At 40.7% G+C, this 22,153-nt stretch overlaps 1 protein-coding gene across 16 annotated transcripts in view; it reads left to right on the top strand.

Annotated features, from left to right (window-relative positions):
• The window catches only part of ICA1 (islet cell autoantigen 1), a 155,724-nt gene that overhangs the window by 116,572 nt on the left and 16,999 nt on the right, over positions 1-22,153 (top strand). For 12 of the 16 annotated variants that reach the window (XM_050782972.1, XM_050782964.1, XM_050782974.1 and 9 more), the window contains exons 9-12: positions 8,386-8,483; positions 10,547-10,599; positions 13,327-13,389; positions 13,492-13,533. In XM_050782972.1, coding sequence (XP_050638929.1) covers positions 8,386-8,483; positions 10,547-10,599; positions 13,327-13,389; positions 13,492-13,533 — 256 coding nt within the window. Of the gene's footprint in view, positions 1-8,385; positions 8,484-10,300; positions 10,388-10,546; positions 10,600-13,326; positions 13,390-13,491; positions 13,534-22,153 lie in introns of all 16 variants that reach the window. The other 4 variants (XM_050782976.1, XM_050782978.1, XM_050782975.1 and 1 more) reach the window with 2 other exon arrangements.

Genomic DNA, 22,153 nt, shown 5'->3' with positions numbered 1-22,153 from the left:
CCTCCCATCTCTGCAAGAGGGCTAATTCTAAAAAATGCAGTTTGGCTTCGTAACTTGCTCTTGATCTGTGCCAAGATTTTAACGCTAAGGAAACCTGAATTTGAAAACATAACCCTGAAAACCCTGAACATGTTCAAAAATAACCATTGAAACAGATGTGCCCATATTTCCTCCTTTCTCTCTTGGGGTGTAGGTCTTAGCATTGTTAGATGGAACATCATTCTAGAGACCAGAATGCTTTTAGCTTTGAAAATTCAGAAAACATCCTTTTCTAAATTTTGTTTTTCTCAAATTCATATGCCTCGCAGCCTTCTTCCACCCACCTCCACATTTCTCAGTTAATCACTGGAACATTTACCAACAGGCCACATGGCTCTGTAGTTACTTGCTTTCAAAATAAAGCCATAATAGTTTTTATGAAAATTGGGTAAATATCCCTGCAATGCTATTTTAGTTACCAGTCCCAACAAGGCAATTACATATGGCGAGCATCCAGGATATCCTTTTAGGCTTTCAAGTTTCCTCTCAGTGTCATTACTTTACACAGCATTTAGCAAGGCTGTTTTTTTCCCAAGCTGCTCCAGTCCAGATCATTGGAAACAGCAAATTGGGATGCATCCAGGTCACCAAGAAAGGAGGGAGTGGAGGGACTGACCAAGGCCACCACTGAAATCTGAGGGGGACGAGCCAGAGTGTGGCTTGTCAGTTGTTCATCCACGCCTGGTGGCGACTGGCATTGGTTCTCCCAGGCAGCTGGTAGCTCAGGCCTTCACAACGGCATGTTGCTTCTCCAACCCCCACCTCTGTCATTCCCCAACTCCTCCCTGAGGGGAAAGGGAAAAATATTACTATTGTGTGGGTAGGTTGTCCGGGCCAAACGCTCTGCTAAGGGTGAGGTGAAATAATGTCTAGGAGAATTTGTCACACAGTGTGCCAAGGTTGGGATTGTAATTAATAATACTGCCAGGTTCAGCACTGACATATAGAAAGTGAATATATTTCCTTTAACCCTCAGAATAACCTTGGAACATTTGATATACTTGTTCTTGTTTCCCTGTTTCAAATGAGGAAACAGAAACTCAGAAAGGTCTAGTCGTTTGCCTGGGCCTGCATGCCCATTGTGCAGAAGACTGGGAATGGGGGTGCTCCAGCCTTCCCCAGCAGGGCCATGCGCTGCTTCCCAGGGGTACTTCTGGTCATGGGGCAGGAAGGGAGGAGGAGAAAGCAGAAGTGCCACGTTTAAATAATACAGCTGCAAACTTTCAACTAAAAATAGCACTTTGAAGTGTTTGCTTATAGGCAAAAAGCATGATTTGTGTGTCAGTCCCTCAGATACCTGGGAATGTATGGCTCTTCTTTTAGAGGTTGGAATGAAGTCTTCTCGAGCTCCCCAACACCTCATATTGAAGGGGAAGGTCACTACATACTGGCTTGGGTATTTAATACCATTTCTTAACTAGCTGTAGAATTTTTAAGACCCGGATTCAAATATTGCTACTACCTGTTAATAGCCAAATGGCCTGAAGCAAGTCAGTTCACCTTTCCAAGTCTCCATTTTCCTGTCAGGAAAGCAGGAATACAAGGTTTATCTGGGTTTTGTGAGGATTAAGTGAGATATAGAAAACATAGAGCACAGTACCTCCCACAGGAGGAGCACTTAAGACATCGAATTCCCTTTAGAACTTTAAAAGTCATTGATAAGAAATCAAGTTCTGAGTGCTTAGCATGAGCTTGGTACTGTGCAGAAGCACCCTGTCAGTTCATCCTCACAACATCACACGATGAATACTCATCATTACCTCCGTTGTTCTCATGGGTAAACAAGACCTCCAAGGAGTGGATACAACGTCTGTGCCACAGCACTATGGGATCCATCTCCAAAGTCCATTTGTTTCCAGGACAGTATGGTGCCTTCTCATTATCAATTTTCCATCTTATTTTTAAAGAAGAATATTATCTCTCTTGTTTATGATTGTGATTATTTTTCTCTAATTTTACTTTTTTGTACAGTACAATTCAAGGTTACCTCTAGTTATAGAGTAATAGTGTTTCTTATATAGTGTCTTTATAAATTTGTAAGTGCATGGTGAGGGCAAGAGAGTACGTATGTGCTAAATGTCCATGAATTATATGGCCAATACACATCACTGTGGCCTCTGTTTTTATTCTCATGTACTTCTACTTGTATAAACACACATATACACACACCCAACTGAATTCAGCACTTTTTAACCATGCCCCACTATCTTGAACGCTTTTATTTTTTTTTTATAGACAATTACTTGGCATCTTCATATGTGTACAAAATAATTAATGGAAAGTAGAATAAGAAAATTAGATGTCGTAATTAAAGGCTAGAGAAGATACTACTCAGCTGTCAAAGTTAAACATTAAATTTAGGTTATTAGAACTGGCTGCTGGCCTTGTGTCTGTGAAATTTGTTTTGCTAAGTAGTTTGCATTCATTCAGATGAATGTTGCTGTTGCTTTTATTTTCCTAATACAGGAAGTAGTAACTCCCATTATTATATTAAGCTGTTTCCTTTCTAAGACACTTTTGCAAGCTCGATCTGCGCGTTTCCTCTGTCACACTGATCTTATATACTGTATGTGTGCTTCCTGAAACCATTTAAGCATTGATGGAAATTATTAGTGTGTTAGTGCAGCCTTAACAGAGAAAAGTTACTTAGTCTAAAAACATTCTTTCCTCCACAAAGAACCTTTCAGTCTTGTATGACTCCATGTGTTGCTAATACACAGCAATTTTCATGAGAGACTGAGTGGGTTTGGGGTTTAGAAACAGAATGTTTTTGGAGTTTCCATTTCTGGACATGGATTCAAATGTGGCTCCTATCAGCCAGTAATTGGAAATAATAGTTCTTCTGTTGGCTGCCTCATCTATATATACATAGACAGGCCCCTTAGATTCATTTTGCCTGAGCAGGTGTTCATGTCACACAGAAAATTTTGTCACCCCTGACTTCTATGCATTCTATAGAGTTAAGCATTTCAACTGAGTTGTGGACTTCAAAATAATTTGAAGTTCCTAATTCACCTTCACCTTGTACCCCTAGTTGAGCCTTTGTGGTCAAACGTCGGGGAGAGCAGTCTATAGAATATCCTCTGTCTGATGGCCATACCCAGGAACTCATTTGGGGGGATGAAGAGGGTTACGATTTTTTCCTCCATGATTTTTTTTTTTTTTTTTTTTTTTTTTTTTTTTAGACAGAGTCTTGCACTGTTGCCCAGGCTGGAGTGCAGTGGCGCGATCTCGGCTCACTGCAAGCTCCGCCTCCGGGGTTCACGCCATTCTCCTACCTCAGCCTCCCAAGTAGCTGGGACTACAGGAGCCCGCCAACGCGCCCGGCTAGTTTTTTGTACTTTTAGTAGAGACAGGGTTTTCTACTGTCTCTACTGTTAGCCAGGATGGTCTCGATCTCCTGACCTCCTGATCCACCCGCCCCAGCCTCCCAAAGTGCTGGGATTACAGGCCAGTGAGCCAGTGAGCCCGGCCCCTCCATTACCTTTTAATGTTCCCCTTATCCTCTTTATATCTTCAATGTATACCATCTTTTGTAAGAAACAAGTTCCATATGTGTTATTGTGTTTTTCCTTGCTATATCGAAGAGTATTTAGCTTCGTTTGGTCTAAAAATTCTGTCTTGGTGATGTCCCTTGAAAATGTCCTGAAATTGATTATGGTGATGGTCGTACAACTCTGTGAATGCAGTAAGTCCTTATTTACTGTCATCGGTTGGTTCTTGGGAAACTGTGACTTTAAGCAAAACAATGTATAATGAAATCAATTTTACCATAGTCTAATTATACAAGCAGGAGTTCAGTTCTTATGATGCAACAATTTATGGTCACAAAAACATCACCAAACTTCTAAATAAAGACCCAAAACACTTCTAATATTTAACATTGAAATAAATCTAAGTTATATGTACATTTAAGAAAGTTTTTAAAAAAAAAAAAAAAAGTAAGATAATTCCTTACCCAATTCTTGGTGGATCAGTGAGTGACGGGAAGTCAGAGTGTTAGTGGGTTAAATTAATAAGTGTTGGCGAAGCGAAAATTCTAAGGCATTGCCTACCATCAGGCAGTTCAATCACAATCACAAATACAGTGGGCTCACCGGGTGCTTTTCTATCACAGTGTTTATTGTCATGTTTCTGTATAATTATATACTTGAAGGATTTTTTATGATAAATTTTATTTATTCATTTATTCCTTTTCCAACCTGCTTATTCCACTTCAGGGTGGTGGATGGCGGGAGCCTATCCCAGCAACTCAGGGTACAGGATGGGAACCAGTCCTAGACAGGATGCCACCCCGTAGCAGGTCACACCGACACACACCCCCACAGTCATTCACACTGGGACCCTGTAGAATCGCACATTCACCTGACTTATGTAGCTTTGGGATATGGGAGGAAGCTGGAGTGGAGCCAGGAGAAAACCCACTCAGATATGGGCAGAATGTGCAAACTCCACCCTGACAGTGGCCCTGGGCCAGGAAATCCTTTTTTTTTTCTCATCAACATTATAACAAAATGACATTATTCAAGGACCTACTTGCTGTGTACTACAAACAATTGAACAGTATGGTGAATTCTAAAAATGGGGTGAATTCTATGGTATTTGAATTATAGCTCAGTTAAGCTTGTGTGTATGTGTGTGTGTGTGTGTGTGTGTGTGTGTGTGTGTTCCCCCTTGGTTCAAAATTCTAATATTTAATAAGTTCATGTGCTTAGTATTAATTTTGCTTGTGGTTTTATAAACCTTTTCAAATTACTCCCCTGAGCCTTTGAATTTCCTAGCTAAAGAGCTGTAGTTTTTTTAGTATAACCTTATGTACATGCATTTATCAGTCAACAAGTACATATTTAGCACCTCTCTTGAGCTGCAACAGCCAAATTGTTATAGGAATAATAGTCATAGTAGGGAGAGAGGAGCAATTGCCACAGGAATTATTAATAATAGTTTTAAATAGTTGGAACTACAGCCATTCTGTTGGGAGAAGCACAATAGTGACTTAACTGTGATTGTGGTGACAGGGAGCAACAATTGAGTCCCTGCTAATGGGCCAACAGGGGAAGGGGTTGAAAGGAGGAGTGAGTGGTTTACATTACAAAAGGATTGTCTGAGAGCTGCTCAAGTGTGGTTATGAGGGGAGGTCAGGCTGGAGACAGAAAGGATGATAACCGTGGAGCTGTCAAGGGCATCTCAGGGGTTTAGGCAAGCGCTGTGGCAGCTAGACAGGGCCAGCTGAGAGCAGACATGTCCTGGCCCTGCCTAGCGTTGATTGATAAAAAGGAAACACAATGAGAAGATAACTGAGCAAACCAGGAGGCCTGGACAAGTGTTACAAAATTTAAAAGTGAGCCTTGGGAGCCATCAGAACCTTGGCTGAAAATATTTCTGGCTTCACTTTGACCAGAGTTGGACCATTTTGTGGGGGAATAGAACTACTGAAAGGTGTGTGTGTGTGTGTGTGTGTGTGTGTGTGTGTGTTTGTACATGAATAAAATGCTGTAATTGGCAGATGGATTGAAAAGAGTACATGCTTGACATCTATTGAACTGCTTCCTCCTGGCTGCACATATACTAAACACACACACACACACGCACACGCACACACGTGCCTGACTTTCGCTGGAAGCTTTGGGGTATATAAAAAAATCATGAACATCCAGACTGCTGTCCATATTCCAGTTGTCTCATTTGTGCTGACACTGCCCTTTGTATCATTTTCCTCTCCAGTGCAGGCTGCAGCAGCCAAGGATAATGTATTGCATTTAGTTGTCATGCATTAGGGAGACAGAAAGAGCAAAAGATGATGATGGAACAAAATGGGGCAAAATGTTAAATATTGATGAATCTGGGTAAAGGAATGTCCTCCCCATTTGACCCCTGCCGCCCTCCTTATCCCAGTCTCATAAGACTTGTACTCTTGCCAACTACATGGCAGCTCCAGTGGCATTCTTTTTGTTCCTCAGACAAACCAAGCTCTTCCTGCCTTTGAGCCGTTGACTCGGAGCTCTCTCTTCTCCCTGAGCTGCAGATGGCTGGCTCCCTCTTGTCATTTAGCTCTCAGTTGAAATGTCACTTACAAGAGAGGACATCCTGCTAACTGGAGTAATGACCCAATCACTTTCTATCCCTCTGTTTTAATTATCTGCCTAGACCCATCGCTAGCTAATAATTTTGTCTGTTGTGTTCACCGGTGTATCCAAAGAACCCCAACAGCACCTGTCTTTGGGTAGTGCTCAAAAACTATTTGTTAACTGAATTAACTGATCTAAATGCCCAGAAACAGGAGTCATTAAAAATGATGTCAGTGCCTTACGGATGTGCTTTACGCAAGAAAATGCTTCCAAACTCCAATCAGGGGACGTATACTCAGAGAAGACCTGGGTCCTACTTTAGAATATTGATGAAGGAATGCACACTTTTATATTTCAATTTTAATATTACCTTCTTAAGGTGTATAAAGTCTTTTTTATATTCTCCAGTCTAATAAGCCTTTTTTAAATTATGAAATATCTATACAAATTATATTGGTTAAAAGGACCACTGTCTCTCTATATATTTACATAATATGTATATTTATACAATGATTCCAATCATACAAGTAGTGTGACTATGAAGAAAAAAATGGAAAATATATGAAAATAATCATTTTAAGGATATGGAATTATGAGTAATTTTTACTTTTTTATCAAACTTGTTGCATGTGGTTCTATTATGTTTCTAATTTAGAAAATATTTTACAGAGACAAAACATAATACAGGATAAATATGATCAAATATTCATAAAACTGAAGTGCAATTTAGATATGGAAAGACTTTCCTGAATCTGGCATGCTTAGTGAAGCTTTACAGAAAATACTGGTAATTGATCTGTGCTTTGAAAACATTCATTGGATTAATGAGGATAAACAAATAGAGCATTTTAGGTTAAAGAAGCAGAATGAACAAAGGAAGGAAGAAACTAGCGCATGGGAGACTATGAGGAGACCATCTTGATTGAAAGAAAGCTCATGTTTGGGGGATGGTAGGAAGCAAGTTGGGAAGGTTAGGCTAGATCACATTTTAGAAGATCTTCAAAATTGGTCAGAGAGGTTGATATTAGAAGTGGAAAGAAATAAAGAAGTTCTTATAATAAAGAAATACGCTGGTCCTTCTCAAGAAATAAGATTCTTGAAAAGAAGGATAACATGATGGCGTGGGTGTTTTAGGAAAATTACTCTGTGCAGGGAGAGAAACAGAGCTGGCAGTTTGGAAGTGTGACACCAGTATCCATCTGGTGTCCATGGCAGACACCAAAATCAATCACAGGTCTGCTCTGCCGAGACGCAGCCTGAGAACCATCTTCACTGGCCCTCCAGTCAGCCAGTACTAATCAATCAGAATTGGCCATGAAACCTGATTGCCTCCTGTGTGTGTCAGACAAGTGAATGATAGGCAGGAGAAGGACAGGAGAAACCAGGTGAGAGCCCCAGGCTCATGACTTGGATTTTAGTAGTTCTGAGAATATAAGAAGGATAAGTATCCTGAGATGTTTCTTTCGTATTTGTAGGTTTGTATTTTAATTAGGGCCAGAAATAGAGATCTTTTTGTATAACTCATTATTCAGTTCTAAAAATGTTTTGCTTTTTTTTTCAGGGTCATTGTCACTGGTATACAGTTTCTAGGCACTTCCTAAAAAAAAAAAAAAAAAACTTAAATATTTAGTAAGCCTTGAAAACAGTAACTCCAACAAATGATATGCCAAAAAGAGACTCTCACCCGTTTTAATTTACAAAGATTTGGATGCACCTGCTCTGTCCACTCGTGGGAGTTAGGTTGTCAGAATATGTTAGGCCACTATTTTTGGTTTTTTAAGAAAAGGTTTTTTCTGTTATTTTTTAAAACTGGGTTTGAGATTGCAAAATAGCAAACAAAATTAAAAATAAAATGAAATTGTCTCATCTCTGGTGGAGGTGGGAGGAACTTCTACTTTGTCAGTGTGTGGGCTGCGAACAGAACAGAATGTTTATCTTAACTGCCTGTTGAAGTTGAAAAATAAAGTTAGCAATAGCCAAAAGGCCGCGTTTGAATAACTTGTCTCAAAAGGGAAAACATAAATCTAGTGGCAAATCAGCTCTGCTATATATGCTACTATTTATTGGATGTGTCTGAGAACATTGTAGCTTGACCATATAAAATTTTATTTCTTCCAACTGATTGGTTCAAGGTCACCTCCCAATACCTGTAATTCAAAGTTTGGTTGCTGGGACCAATGACAGTTGAATTTTTGTGTTCATAACCTTTCTTTTCTTTTTTTGTCTCTATTTCTTCTTTTTTTTTTTTCTTTTCATTTTTCTGTGGCTTGTGATCAAGAGCTTACAAGACCCTATGAAAAAATTAGTTGAAAAAGAAGAGAAGAAGAAAATCACCCAGCAGGAGAGTACAGATGAGGCCGTGCAGGAGCCGAGTCAGTAAGTCACAGGTTCCTTCCCTCTGCATCTTTCTTCCCACAGGTGAGAGTGACGTGGTTCTCGCTGACCGAACCTGGCTGGGCCTCAGACACAGACTCGTTGTCTTACTTCCTCACTTCTCAGAGTAGATGTATTAGCATCCCGGCCAAACCCCTTTAACACATGTTCCTGCTAGGTCGTGACTCACGTATCCCAGTAAGAGATCAGTTTCCAGGGGACCTAAAAGGGCACACTTGTGAGGAGCTGACTGGGGCAAGACAGGGCAAATGTCCCCAGCTCTCCCTGGCTCTCTGCCTGTGGCCTGAGCCCCAGCTTTGCACTTTCTCTGGTTTCTGGACCCTATCTGGTCTTTTGTCAACACTATATGCTCTTCTAGATAGGAAATCCCCTGGTTTTTCTCTCACTGAAGGAGCTTTCCTATGAAATTGCCCCGGGACACATGCATACTAAGGCATCATCATATGAAAGTGTTGGATTTTGGCACTGTATTTTCTACCATGCAGAATGTCTGTTTTCTTCTCTGTGAAACAGAGAGCAGCTTTGAGTACAGGAAATGACTACTCTATCTCCATTTCATGCTCCTTTTCAAAGAAGGTGCCTCTTGTCATTTTAAATACTGAGATGAACTTTTCAGCATGTGTGGTGCATGGTTACCATTCTCATACAGTGAGAAGGAGGTTTAAATGTGAATCTATATCGTTTTCTGTGGAGATGTAGTAGCTTGCAGGAAAGTAGTTAATCTTTGAACTGGCTGACCTAGGAAAACAAAATGGATGCCCTTGCTTCTATTCTCTACTCCTTTTCCATACACACAAAAATTTAGATGACAATCTTATAGTAAAATAGGCGTATACTTTTATTGTATTTCTAAATCAACTTTCAGACATATTTTTTGTCCCACAGGAAAATTTGCTGCCAATATTAGCCTTTTTAAATTTTAAAGCATATATGTACTAGGTAAATTTTTTGGTGCAGAATGAAGACAAGTTCCCACTGAAGGACAGACTGTAGAATATGATCTGAATCTAGTACAATTGGCTAGTTTAAGGTGAAGCAGTTTAACCCATTCCTGATGATGGTAATACTGCTAGCTTCATTTTAGTGAGCACCTGCTATGAACCAGGTACAATGCCAGGTGTTTTATTTATGTTAATTCCATCTCATGACAACCTTCAGTGATATCAAGGCTGGAATTTTCCTCATTGTGTAAAAGATGGAAGGAAGGCTCTGGAAGGTTAAGGGGCTGCCCACATACTCTTGTGTAGTAAGACGTGAGGCCTTGAGTGGGTCCCTGTACCTTCTTTTCACCATATAAGTTCATACAATCAAAATAAAGCATTCACCTTTACTTAGAAGGGGATTACCTGGGATTTTCTTGATTTGTTTTAATTAATTCAGATTTCTCAAATACTTTAGTATTTCATTTCAAAAGCTCAAAAAGTATAACCCAGTAACTATTTAAAATGACAGTGAACATTGAACATGAATTTTGTTTAGAAATAGCAGCTGAAGATGCATCATGGTTCTAGGAAGAAGGTTCGGAGGCACCAAGTGAGTCTCAGGGCAGTGATGTGTCTTTGTGTTTAAAGAGGTGGTGAGAGTTGAGTAGGAGACGGCCAGCCTGGATTTGTGAGTGGTCCTGCCTGCAGCCTCTGTAGCTGAGCTAACCTCTGGAGGTGTCCCCTCCTATAACACTAGGAATCAGAAGAAATCAATTCTGACTGATTTTTTACAGTTTTTTTACTATTAATTTTTACTGTTTTTTTAAAGTGATGACTGTATGCATCTATCTTATTTATATCTAGCTGCCCATCTAGATATTTACAGAATATTTGCCTTGTGATGAAAGCAAATTCAGATATTAAGATGCTACAGAAAGGGACAGAAGGCCAGCAAATTGGCATGTAAATGACTATATGTTGACGCTTCTTCGTGTGTGTGTGTGTGTGTGTGTAGTGTATGTGTCTGTGTTAAAAGTGAAGTAATATTGTACTGAAAATCTGGCTGTATCATAAATATAACACTGGTAGAACTTGACGACTAAATCTCTTTTTTATTTTAAGATTAATTTCATTAGAGGAAGAAAACCAGCGCAAGGAATCCTCTAGTTTTAAGAGTAAGTTTTGATTTTTATTTAGAATTGCTTCTGAAATATTACTTAATGTTCAACCGCCAAGTCATTTTCCTTTTTGGCAAACTCCTCCTAGGCCTTTCTTCTTTTTCAACTGAGAAAAGGCTAATTTGCTTTTAGACTCAGTTCTAAATGTTCAGATATCCACGATGTCAACCCTACAGCGTTACTGAGAGAGGCTGTGTATTGTGAACCAGAAAATCACATCACAGTCATGTCAGCAGCAGCTCTTCAGAGGGCAGCCACGACGGGAACTGGCAAATCACTGTTTCTTTTCACAGCAGATTATAAGATTTCTGCTGTGACCCTGACTCCTTCTAGTTTTAATAAGATGAGGCTGTGACCTCAGGAGAGGTGGATTTGTGGTATGTGTGGGGTGGGTGGGTATTTGTCGATGTTGGAAACAGATGGGAACTGCTCACTCTGCCCTGCCAGCTGATGCCTCAGCCTGCCAGTGCCGAGCAACCCCCGGATCCCTCAGGTGAAGTGAACCTGATGTGTTAGGAGAAGGGGTCAGAGCATTGGAAGGTGGCACAGTGTGCTGTGCAGGCTCATCAGCTATTTCTGTCTCCCGCTGTTACTGCCAGTTTTTTCATTGGTTCTTCACCTCACCAAGGGGTGGAGGGTTTGATAGATGGTGGTAGAACTAATGTGATGCAGTACCAAGCACTTCACTGGCACCCAAGCTCCTTGGAGATGCGGGGGAGTGTTTTACAGGTGTTATGAAGAGAACTACAATTACCCCAACAGTGTGTTTACCTGGCCTCCCTGGGGACATATGCACCTCTTCCTGCTTCACCCTCTGGTATGGTACCTTTCTGGAAGATAGGAGGAGGCAAAGCAGATTCTGGAACTTCCCCTCTGCTCCATTCTTCTCCTTCACCCTCTATCTTCCTTTTTATCTTTCTACCCACTTACTTCTCCTCCTATTTGCTTTTCTCCTATCTGCCTTTCAACAACAACAACAACAACAAAAAAAAAAAGACTCACTTTTTTGCCTCTAATGCTTGCTTCATGTCATCCATTCACGCATATACACCTTCACATACAAGTACTCACACACTTGTTCATTTGTTCAACAGATGTTTATGGAGCCACCTCTGTGCCAGGCATGGCGCTGGGCTCTGGGCATACAGTGGTGCACCAGACATAGTCAGTCCTTTCCGGGGTGAGGCTGACAGTCAAAAGGGGAAGCAGATGGTAATTAATCATTACACAAGTAATCCAGCAGCTCCAGCTTTGGTGGGAGCTCCAAGGGAGAGGTGCGGGGCTTTGGGCACATGTGATGGAGAGGACACAACTTTTTGAGGAGATCGGGAAACTGGCTAATCCAAGTGCTATGGCAAGACTTGTCAAAGCAGAAGAAATAGCCTGGGCAAAGGTTATGGGCCCAGGAGGACCTGGAGAAAGTCAGAGAAACCATGCTCCAGAGCATGACGAGGAGCAAGTGGCAGGAGGAGAAAGGGAGCAGCTGGGCCTGCTCTTGGCCGCAGAAGAGCTCTCTGTCTATGTGGATCCAAGCCCGCCAGCCTCAGTGTACCCACAGCACGAATCACTAATGTTGTCATAGTCAAGGTAATTGGATAGGAAAACATGGGTTCTGTGGGAAAATATAAACTGCAGCTTATTATATTTGTATGCAAGTTATAAATCTATATAAATTATATATTCATACAATATGCGACAATGCAGGGGAATCAAATTTTCTCTCGTTCCTTGTGCAGTATAATTGCTTGTGGTATTTGCATATTTTGAGATTGTAAATGTCGATCATCTTGTTTTATATATGCACAGAATAAAATCCATTATAATGAAGTATCATATTTCTTTTATTCTGTGACTTGCAGAAAGGCTAATGAACATATGAGCAAATCAAGTTTTAAGGTTGTTCTATTACAAACATACACACAGACACACTTTATTGTTTAGAATAGTTTTTGGTTCACAGCAAAATTAGGGTCAAAGTATAGAGATTTCCCATATATTCCTTTCCCCAACATATACATAGCCTTTCCCACTATTAACATCCTATACCAGGTGGTATATTTGTTATAGTCAATAAACTTACATTGACATCATTATCACCCAAAGTCCATAATTTACATTAGCCTTCACTCTTGGTGTTACACATTTTGTGGGTATTACAAATGTATAATGATACGTATCTACCATTACAGGACCATACAAAATAGTTTCACTGCCCTGAGACCCCCGTGTGCTCCACTATTCATCCCTTCCTCCCCTCACACCCTTGGCAAACGCTGATCTTTTTACTGCCCTCATAGTTTTGTCTTTTCCAGAATGTCATATAACTGGAATCATGCAATGTGTAGCCTTTTCAGATTGACTTCTTTCACTTAGTAATCTACCTTTTCATTTTAGCCAGGCCCATATGGCTAAAGTTCATTAGCATCATCAAGTAATAGTTACTTAAGTCACACACTTGTCCATGGAAGGAGAATTGTTAGATCAATGTCGTATGATTTTCAGGTTGTCTGCCAAACAAAGCAAAGATTCAGGGCTGTTAATTCAGCATTCTCTGAGAGCCAGTAGCAGGAGTCCAGTGTAATCTGAGGACCCCTGCTTCTGCCTGAGTGAGTTTGTGGATCCCATTTCTTCCTGAGACTGTGCATTTACCTTACACTGCAATAGCATATGAACATGCACGCCATTTCGAGTTGTTGGTAACCAGTTGCACACGTTATATTACAGCTGAAGATGGAAAAAGTATTTTATCTGCCTTAGACAAAAGCGCTACACATACTGCAGGCTCAGGTAATCTAGATTAAGGAAAACTACTCAATTTTAATTATTTGACTCAAACTCCTCACAAAATGAAACTAACTCATAATTTGTTTTCTTTCCTCTCCTCTAAAGGACCCATAGATGAACTGTTAGACATGAAACCTGAGGAAGGTGGTAAGATTTATGTGTTTCTTCGGGATTATGATTTGTTTGGTTTTTTTATTTTTTATTTTTTATTTTTTTTGAGGCGGAGTCTTGCTCTGTCGCCCAGGCTGGAGTGCAGTGGCCGGCTCTCAGCTCACTGCAAGCTCCACCTCCCGGGTTTACGCCATTCTCCTGCCTCAGCTTCCCGAGTAGCTGGGACTACGTTTGATTTTTTAAATTACTCTTTTGCATGTAAGAAAATGTAATCTTATTCTTTTTAATAGCTTTGCATTCCAAAGCAAAGTTTCTTGGGTGACAGTCTTTATAAATGACCTTAAATATGCCCAAGCACAAATTAGTATGGGGGATCTATCATCATTGGTATAATGAATTTCATAATGTTCAAACTACTACAGCTAAAAGTTATGTCAGGGGTCACATGCTATAGTAGAAAAAACATGGCTTTCAGAATCACACATGTGGATTTAAAAACTGGTTTTACCATAAATGGCCTGTATTTTAAGTGATTTGTTTCATACTTAAACTCTCTAAGCCTCAGTTGTTCTCATTAGTAAAATGGAAACAATAGCAACAGCCTTGGTGGTTTATTGTCAGAATTGGAGATCGTGTGTAAGAGGTACTTGATGGCCTCTAACACAGGGTTGTGTCAAATGGTCATGAGTTGAGATAGTAGGACTAGTAATGTTTTCTGGGTGGTTTACTGTGCTAACTCTCTACTGACCCTTAGGTAGATGCAGAGGGAGAGTTTGCTTAGTTAAGTCCCACACCCGAATTTACCAAACCTAAAATCACTTACAAAATAATCTCCCAAAAGAGAATCCAGAACCATGGATTTGAGTGAGACATGTATAGTGTTAAGTAATCCTAAGACATGGAGAGGGTTCAGCCTAGTTATAGCCTTAGCTCACCATCTGACCAAGGGTTTCTTTTTAATGATGTACCAAGAATCCAAAATACCCCCGAAATTTGGAGCCAAACTCCACAGCCTCCTATATCCTGGTGGCTGTCATGCAGCCTCCCCTGGCTTTACAGGTTTCTCACAGGACTACAGATTGGCTGAGGTCATCCTGCAGGCCCCAGTCAACCAGGGCAGACAACTCAGTTCAGCCTGGGCTTGATGTTGATTTAATTTACAGAGTGTACGAGGAAGAGAGTTTCTGGAAGACAGAGGATATTGGTTAAAGTTTTTTCAAAAGTAGAAAGGCACCACACCTCTAGCATTAAGTTTTCACGGTTTAGGGATATAAACTTGAGGACAGTTACCTGCTTTCCCTATTACTGTCTTATGACATGTAGAATACTATGCAGTATTGTGTGAATATCCATGCATGTTTTATCAAAATGACTAATCATTTGTAAACATTGAAATCATACCAGGTAGTGGAAGTAATAAGCAGCTAATGTAGATTGCTATACATGGTGTCCATTTTTGTAAAACATTTTCCTCCTTGGCTTAAGAACACATTACTTTGATAGAATAAAGGCATCTTTTACAAATTATTCTTTGGCAGGGATAAATATTTTATTCTTACCAAAATTAGGTAAAGACAATAATAGAACAAGCCTAGGTACCCACCACCCAGTTTCAACAAGTCTTACCAGTTAAGAAATGTATTTATAATCCTTCACATGCTTTAACTTACTTTGACAGGAAGGCTGTTATTCCTCTCGTTCCCAACATCTTGTTTATATAATTTGCTCTTTGCTTTTATTATCACCTTCTTTAATTTTATCATTTTAATGTTTGAATTTGACTAGGTAGTACATTCACATTGGGACAAAAGCCGACTTATAATAAAAAAAATACACAGTAAAAGAATCCTCACTCTCTTTCCTCTTCCTTAACCCCCTCCCTATTCTAATACTTCCATTCCCCCAGTGTATCTTGGTGTTTCTTTACCCAGACACAGCAAATACGAGTATGTATTTTGTTTCCCTCTTTCTTAAAAAAGAAAAAAAAAAAAAGGTTCTTGGCTTTAGAATTTAATTTTCTTTAACTCAGCAGTAAAGGTACAACCCTAACCCCAGTGGTCATGCATTTCTTCAGAGAATTAAATCAGAAATGCCGCTGCCTGCGATAGATGCTTACTTTTATAAACTTCCTCAAAAGCATGTGCCAGATATGTTGGAATGAGATTGACACTTGACACTTGTCTACTTATTTAAAACAGCTTTCATATCTCATTGGTTTATAGTTACAATCTTTGTTAGTTTTGTAGACTAGCAGTCCATACCCCTTTTTTTGAGCACTCTATGTAATTCTAAAGATAGAGATATTAATGTGCTGGTCCCTTAAAATGTGTAGTTGTTCTCAGGTAGAAGTATTGGTTTGCACATTGTCTCAGTTAAAGACAATGTCACATAATTTCTCTTTTCTCTTTCTCACTACCAACCCACACAGCCCTTCTTCAGGCATGAGCAGTGCTGCCCCACTGTCTGCCTCCGCTTCTATGTTGTCGATCCATAAGGTAGCATCGGCTTAAATATTAACATGGTCTGTAGAATAAAAATATTCTGTCAGTGCACAGAAAACTTGTGGTGACTGAAGAAAAGAACACTCATTAATTTGTTGACTTCAAAATGTGTGCCCTTTGGAAAACTGCCGGAAGGCCCAAATCCTGAATTAAAATACTGATTACAATATGCACAACATTAAACAGTCAAGAAATAAAAAGAGCTTAATCCAGGGATGACTGACTTTATAGGACTTGGGGGCGATAAGCTCTAGCACCCTGCTGCTTGGGGGCCGGTTCACTCCCAGTGGTAATTCTGTTAGACAAGTAATGGCTAAACCGTGGTACAATGTTATCAAAAAGCAGACCGCTCATGACAACAGCAACGATTCTCAAAGAGCCATTGCCCAGAAAATCACTCCCATTCAGTGTCATAATGACATTGGCTTTCTCCTACTAAATAGCTAATGTGATGGAAAACCAATATTTGACCACAGTTTATAAAACTGTTTTAAGTAAAAAAGTTAGTGACATTTTGAGCCACGTGAAAGTGCTCTCAAATTGCCTTATGACCACATGTGGCAATCTGACCTCAATTTGTTATGGAGAAGTCTTTGTGTTTCCCAAAATCCGGCCAAGAAAAATGAATAGCAGATACCTGAACAAAAAAGTGGTATTACAAGGCAGAAGAAAGTTCAATGAATTCAACTCACCTAAGTCTCATAAGTTGGCCTTACCCAAAAGATCCCTTTCTAGGATAAGACTGAGCCAATTAAAACAATTTTAATTCTCTATATTCTAAATAAAATGTTTATCTCCTGCTACTTCCTTGGTTGCTACTTCTAGACTTATGATTCTAAATTGTGGTTGCATGTCAGAATAATAGCTCATTCAACAGCTACCACAGGTGGGGGTGAAAACTTTTAGCCCACAGCAATCATACATGTTTACTTCTGAGTTCCTCCTGAGTCACTCAGAATTGCCTCCTGCAGTTATCCATATATTACCGACTAGGGATCTGACTGCTTCCTTGCATACGAAGTGGCAAGTACTAATAAGCACCTTCTCTTTTCTCATAAACTTTCCCTCCTCTCAGTCTTCCTCAGCACCCTGGGATGCACTGCGGGCTTGGATACTTTTTTTTTTTTTAACCAAATACTGTTCTTAGCTGATCACCCTGTAGCCTGTAGTGCTCTCTATAGATTTACCTTTTTAAAGATTGCTATAAAGATTCTGACTGGGGGCGGTGGCTCACACCTGTAATCCCCAGCACTTTGGGAGGCCACAATGGTTGGATCACTTGAGGTCAAGAGTTCGAGACCAGACTGACCAACTTAATGAAACCTTGTCTCTACTAAAAATCCAAAAATTAGCCAGGCGTGGTGATGGGCATTTGTAATCCCAGCTACTCTGGAGGCTGAGGCAGAAGAATCACTTGAACCCAGGAGGCAGAAGTTGCAGTGAACCAAGATCGTACCACTGCACTCCAGCCTGGGCAACAGAGTGACACTCTGTCTCAAAAAAAAAAAAAAAAAAAAAAAAAAAAAAATTCTGTAAAGATTCTATAAATATTTATCCCTGCCCTAAGTTTTATGTTTTTCAGTAAGATTACTTGTCTGCTAAGATCTACTGCTGAAATGGAGTAGTAAGCTTGGGGATCATGAGCAAGAATTTTTTTTTAGTGCCTACTTAGGGTCCAGTACTGTTGGTTTGTTGTTTGTTTTTTGTTTTGTTTTGTTTTTCGAAGAGTAGGAGTAGTTTTTCCTCTATCTGTTCTTTTTATAATCCATATCATTTTTCATCAGGGAAGTTCTTAGAAGCAGTGTTCTTGAGTTCCAAACAAGTACAGTTTGTTATAACATAGAATATGTTTTTCTTGTTAGCCATTGTCGTAAGGTGTTTTCCTCCCTATCTTCCCCGTACTCTCTTTGGGTGATGTGAGGATAGTGTTGGTGTTTGGGGTTTTTCATCTATATTGCAAGCGTGTGGCCTTTACGATTAGTCATAATGTCGAGAGTGGGGATGGGGGAGAAAACCAGAGAGATGGAGTCTTCCTGTTTCACACGCAGATGAAGGTAAATTAAGTGACATTTATCTGCCAGCTTTCCTGTGCTCTCGTTTTTGGTCTATGTAGTTATGTTTCCTTCCATCTTCTGTGTTCTAATTTATGCTGAGGTCATGAAACTCAGTATGAGTTCAAAAATACCACCTGAGTGAGCTGTCACCAATTTCCCACACTGCGTCTGAACTTAGAAGAGCTTCCTCTCTATGTGAGTTTTCACACAGATATTGCTCATTGGTTCAGGATCAGTTCTCCCAGGGAATGTTCTCCCAGGAGCATCGGGTTTTTATTTTTGAAAACTTGTGCAGTACAGAGCAAACATGCTGAGTGGATCTGTCATCTCAGCCTTTCTGCCATGGTGCCTGCATGGTGCCTGGCTGCCAGCGGAGCCATCAGACCTTAGAAACCCTCAACACTTTACAAAAGCTTAAATATTAATTTGTACATGAGATCCTTAATAGGTTCTGAAGTAACAGCAGAGTGCTGCAGTGAGAAAACACCTTGACCTGTGCGTCAGGGTCCCTAGCAAGATTGTCTGTAACTAATAAATTTTGTGTCATTGGGTAGGTTATTTAACCTGGGTGTCGTTTTCCTTATCTGTAAAGTGAGTTAGAGGAGATGATCTCTAAGATTCCTATTGGTTGCAAAAAAAAAAGTATGATTTTTCTCATTGGGACAAACCATCCGGTTCCCAGAATATGTTTGGGCAATGGCAAGTAGAGAAGTTCTGCCGAATTGAATGAAGGCTTTTCAGATGGCTGTGTGGATGAGTGGCTGAAAGGGCTGCATTCGTGCTTGACTGTAGAGGTCCTGAATACCACTAGACAGAGTGTTACTTTACCCAGTAGTCGGGGAGCCATTGAAGGCCTTTGAGTAAGTGAGTAATCTCACAGCCAGCTTGTCTAACTTTGCTTTCTGTTGCTTATAACAGAATACTGGCAACTGGATAATTTATAAAGAAAAGGGTTCATGCCTGTAATCCTAGCACTTTGGGAGATCAACGCAGGAGGATCACTTGAGACCAAGAGGGCAACAAAGTGAAACCCTATCTCTACAAAAGTTTTAAAAGTTAGCCAGGCATGGTGGCATGTGCCTGTAGTCCCAGCTACTCGGAAGGCACTCCAGCCTGGAGTACTATGGTTGCACCACTGCTCTCCAGCCTGGATGACAGAGTGAGACTCCGCAAAGAAAAAGAAAAGAAAAGAAAGAAATTGAATTTATTTCTTAGAGTTATAGGGGCTAAAAAGTCCAATTCCAAAGGGACACACCTGGTGAGGGCCTTTTTGCTGGTGGGGACTCTGCTGAGTCCCAAGGCAGCTTAGGGCATCATCACATGGTGAGGGGGCCGAGTGTGCTCCCTCAGGTCTGTCTTCCTCTTCTTATAAAAGCCACCAGTCCCACTCCCATGATAATCCATTAATTCATTAATCCATGAATGGGTTAACCCATATGTGAGGGGAGAGCCCTCATGACCTAATCACCTCTTAAAGGCCCCACCTCTCAATGCTGCCACACTAGGGATTAAATATAAGCCTGAGCTTTGGAGGGGACAGATACGCAAACCATAACACATGCTAAGCAAAGATACACAGTAAGGGAGTGTTCCTCTATGGAGCACCAGCAGCCTCACCAATGGGCAAACCCAGAAGGGCTCCCAGACAGGAATTTGTCTTTGGAGTTCCAGAAAGAACTTGGAATTGGAGGTAGAGATTGGAGAACCTTCTGAGGTGACGTTGGAACCCTAAGAATAGGAAAGATCTTCTATAGAGAATGTAGGGAAGGTATGATGGTTTGGGATGAAACCTTAAGGGCAGCCAGAGTAGGAGGAGGCAGTGGAGAAGGTACTGTCAGGGAGATGGGCGGTCATCCAAGAGAGCCGCCTCATGGGAACTCCCAGGAGATGGCAGCATTTCCAGGCCGGGCAGTGGTACAAATGATGCTGTACAGGTCAAGGCTTGGGAAAAGAGCATTGGAATTGGCAATGAGGATCTCACTGCTGACCTTCAAGAGAGCTACTTCAATGTAGGGTGGGGGCAGGAACTTAATTACAAGCAGCTGAGAAAAGAGTAGAGCCAAAGTAGAATATGTGGTTGTAGAAGGAAGAAGAAACCAGAACAGTAACTTGAAAGTGCGAGGGGACGGTGGAGAGCAACATCAAGTGAAGGCTGATTATCGTTGAGATAGGCACACATCTCCTGTGGCTAGGGGAAGGAAGCATTGGAGAATGAAAGACTAAAGATGCTGGATCTGAATAATGGTGGGAACACAGCAAGCTTCAGGAAGAAGGGGAGGGCACAGAGAGGGCTCATCTTAGAAAGGAGAGGCAATGCCTGCAAGTTCATGGAGTTGGAGACAGGTGAGGATGTGAGTACGTCATGTCTGTTGGCTCTTATTTTTGCAGCAGTGTCTGTGGTTGGGTTATCTGATAAGAAAGTAAACCTGGAGACTTAAGAGCCTGCAAGAGAGTGAAGGGAGCTTGGAGTAGCATCTGTGGGCTTGGCACCTGAGAGATCCCCAGCCCTTGTTCATCCTTTAAGACAAAAGCAGGAGTGGGGCACCATAACCGAGAAGCAATCCACGTCTGCATGGGTGGAAGCCCTGACTCCAGTTGGGAGTTTCTTACTAGAGTTTCTCCCGAAGAGCTTATCACATCTCTGCATGTGTCTCCATTTTCTCTCAGTTGACTTGAATTTTTTTCAAAGAAAATGATAGCATGATTCTCAAAAGCCAACTGACTATAGAGTTATTTCTCAAGTCTCAACTTGTGTGGTTACAGACCTGAACCTGTCCTTTTCTACTTGTAATTAGATTTTTCTTATGAGATATGTGTAATAATTTTAAGCATCTTAATTATCAGTACAATAATTGGGAGGTTTTTGTATTTTATGGTTCAAGTCAGTGCCAGTTTCATTGCTTTTAGCTAAGTGGTGTGGTGAGTTCTCTTAAAAGAGAAAATGTGCACTATGTAGCCTGTTAACTGTTGAATAACCAGGAAGCTAAATAAAAGGCTAAATTCAGTAGTAGACCTCAGTGTAGGCAGAATCTGTATTTAGAACTGGCTGTAGGCAATATCCTCACCAAGGGTCCTTTTCTCTTTTTGGTCACCAAAAAGTTTGAGTTGAATAGGATATGGTATTAATAAAAAGTTTTCTGATTGCAAGTGATAGAAAAACCCTACTTGAAATAGTTTAGGTTTAAATTTTTAAAAACAAAAAAGAATGTATTGATCCATGTAGTGGGGACACTCAATTGTGGATTGGCTTCAAGCAAGGCTGGATCCAGGGGCTTAGACAGTTTTGTCTCTCTCCACCTCTTCAGGCTGTTTCCCTCTATGTGTTGACTTCATTATCACTGGAAGCCTGAAATTTGCATCTTTAGAGATTGGAATCCCAAAGAAAGGGAGGTCCTCTTCCATTAAGTTTCTATATACCAAATTCAGGGAGGTGTCTGGCATGTGTCCACCCCTGAGCCAGTCACCACGGCCTAGGGGATGGAGGACTCTGGCCAGCCTTGCCGCTCATTCACTGGGGTGGAGGGTAATGAGTCATTTCCAGTGGCATCTCACCAGGATCACATGGAGAAGGCATTTTCCCAAAGGGAAGACTGAAGAAGCAGAGGGAAGGGATGCTGAGTTAGCAAAAACCACCAAAGTCCATTATAAACACCATAGCACAAAACCTAAACAATAAAAACAAAGATGGAGCTATTACAGTCTGTGGTTATTTTTAGAAGGCTTACAGTTTATTATTTGTTGTTGCTAATATTAGTAATGATCTTCCCTGGACAGACATCTAGGATTTGACTTAGTGAAGGGCTGTACAAAGCAACTGTAGGAGGAACATACGTCATTTCCAAGGTGCATTTGAAATTATCTGCTTCTCCAGGGTCTACACATTGACTTGACTTGGTTTCAATAAAACAGGTTTGGTTCAGTAACTATCTGGTTTCAGTCAGGGCAAAAAGTAAACTGTAAGAAAGGGTTTGGGCATTCCAGTCCTACCTGAAAGTAGGAAGTGTAGAGTTTTGTAATGTTAATAATCATTAAAAGGGTGATGCTGGGGAGGGGAGCATGCATAGATACAGGTGTTGATGGACGCATCCTGAGCTGCGAAGG

The sequence above is a fragment of the Macaca thibetana genome, chromosome 3 (assembly GCF_024542745.1).
Source record: "Macaca thibetana thibetana isolate TM-01 chromosome 3, ASM2454274v1, whole genome shotgun sequence".
Classification (NCBI taxonomy): domain Eukaryota; kingdom Metazoa; phylum Chordata; class Mammalia; order Primates; family Cercopithecidae; genus Macaca; species Macaca thibetana.
The sequence above is the reverse complement of the archived record's forward strand: the minus strand, read 5'-3'. Positions and strand labels throughout refer to the sequence as shown.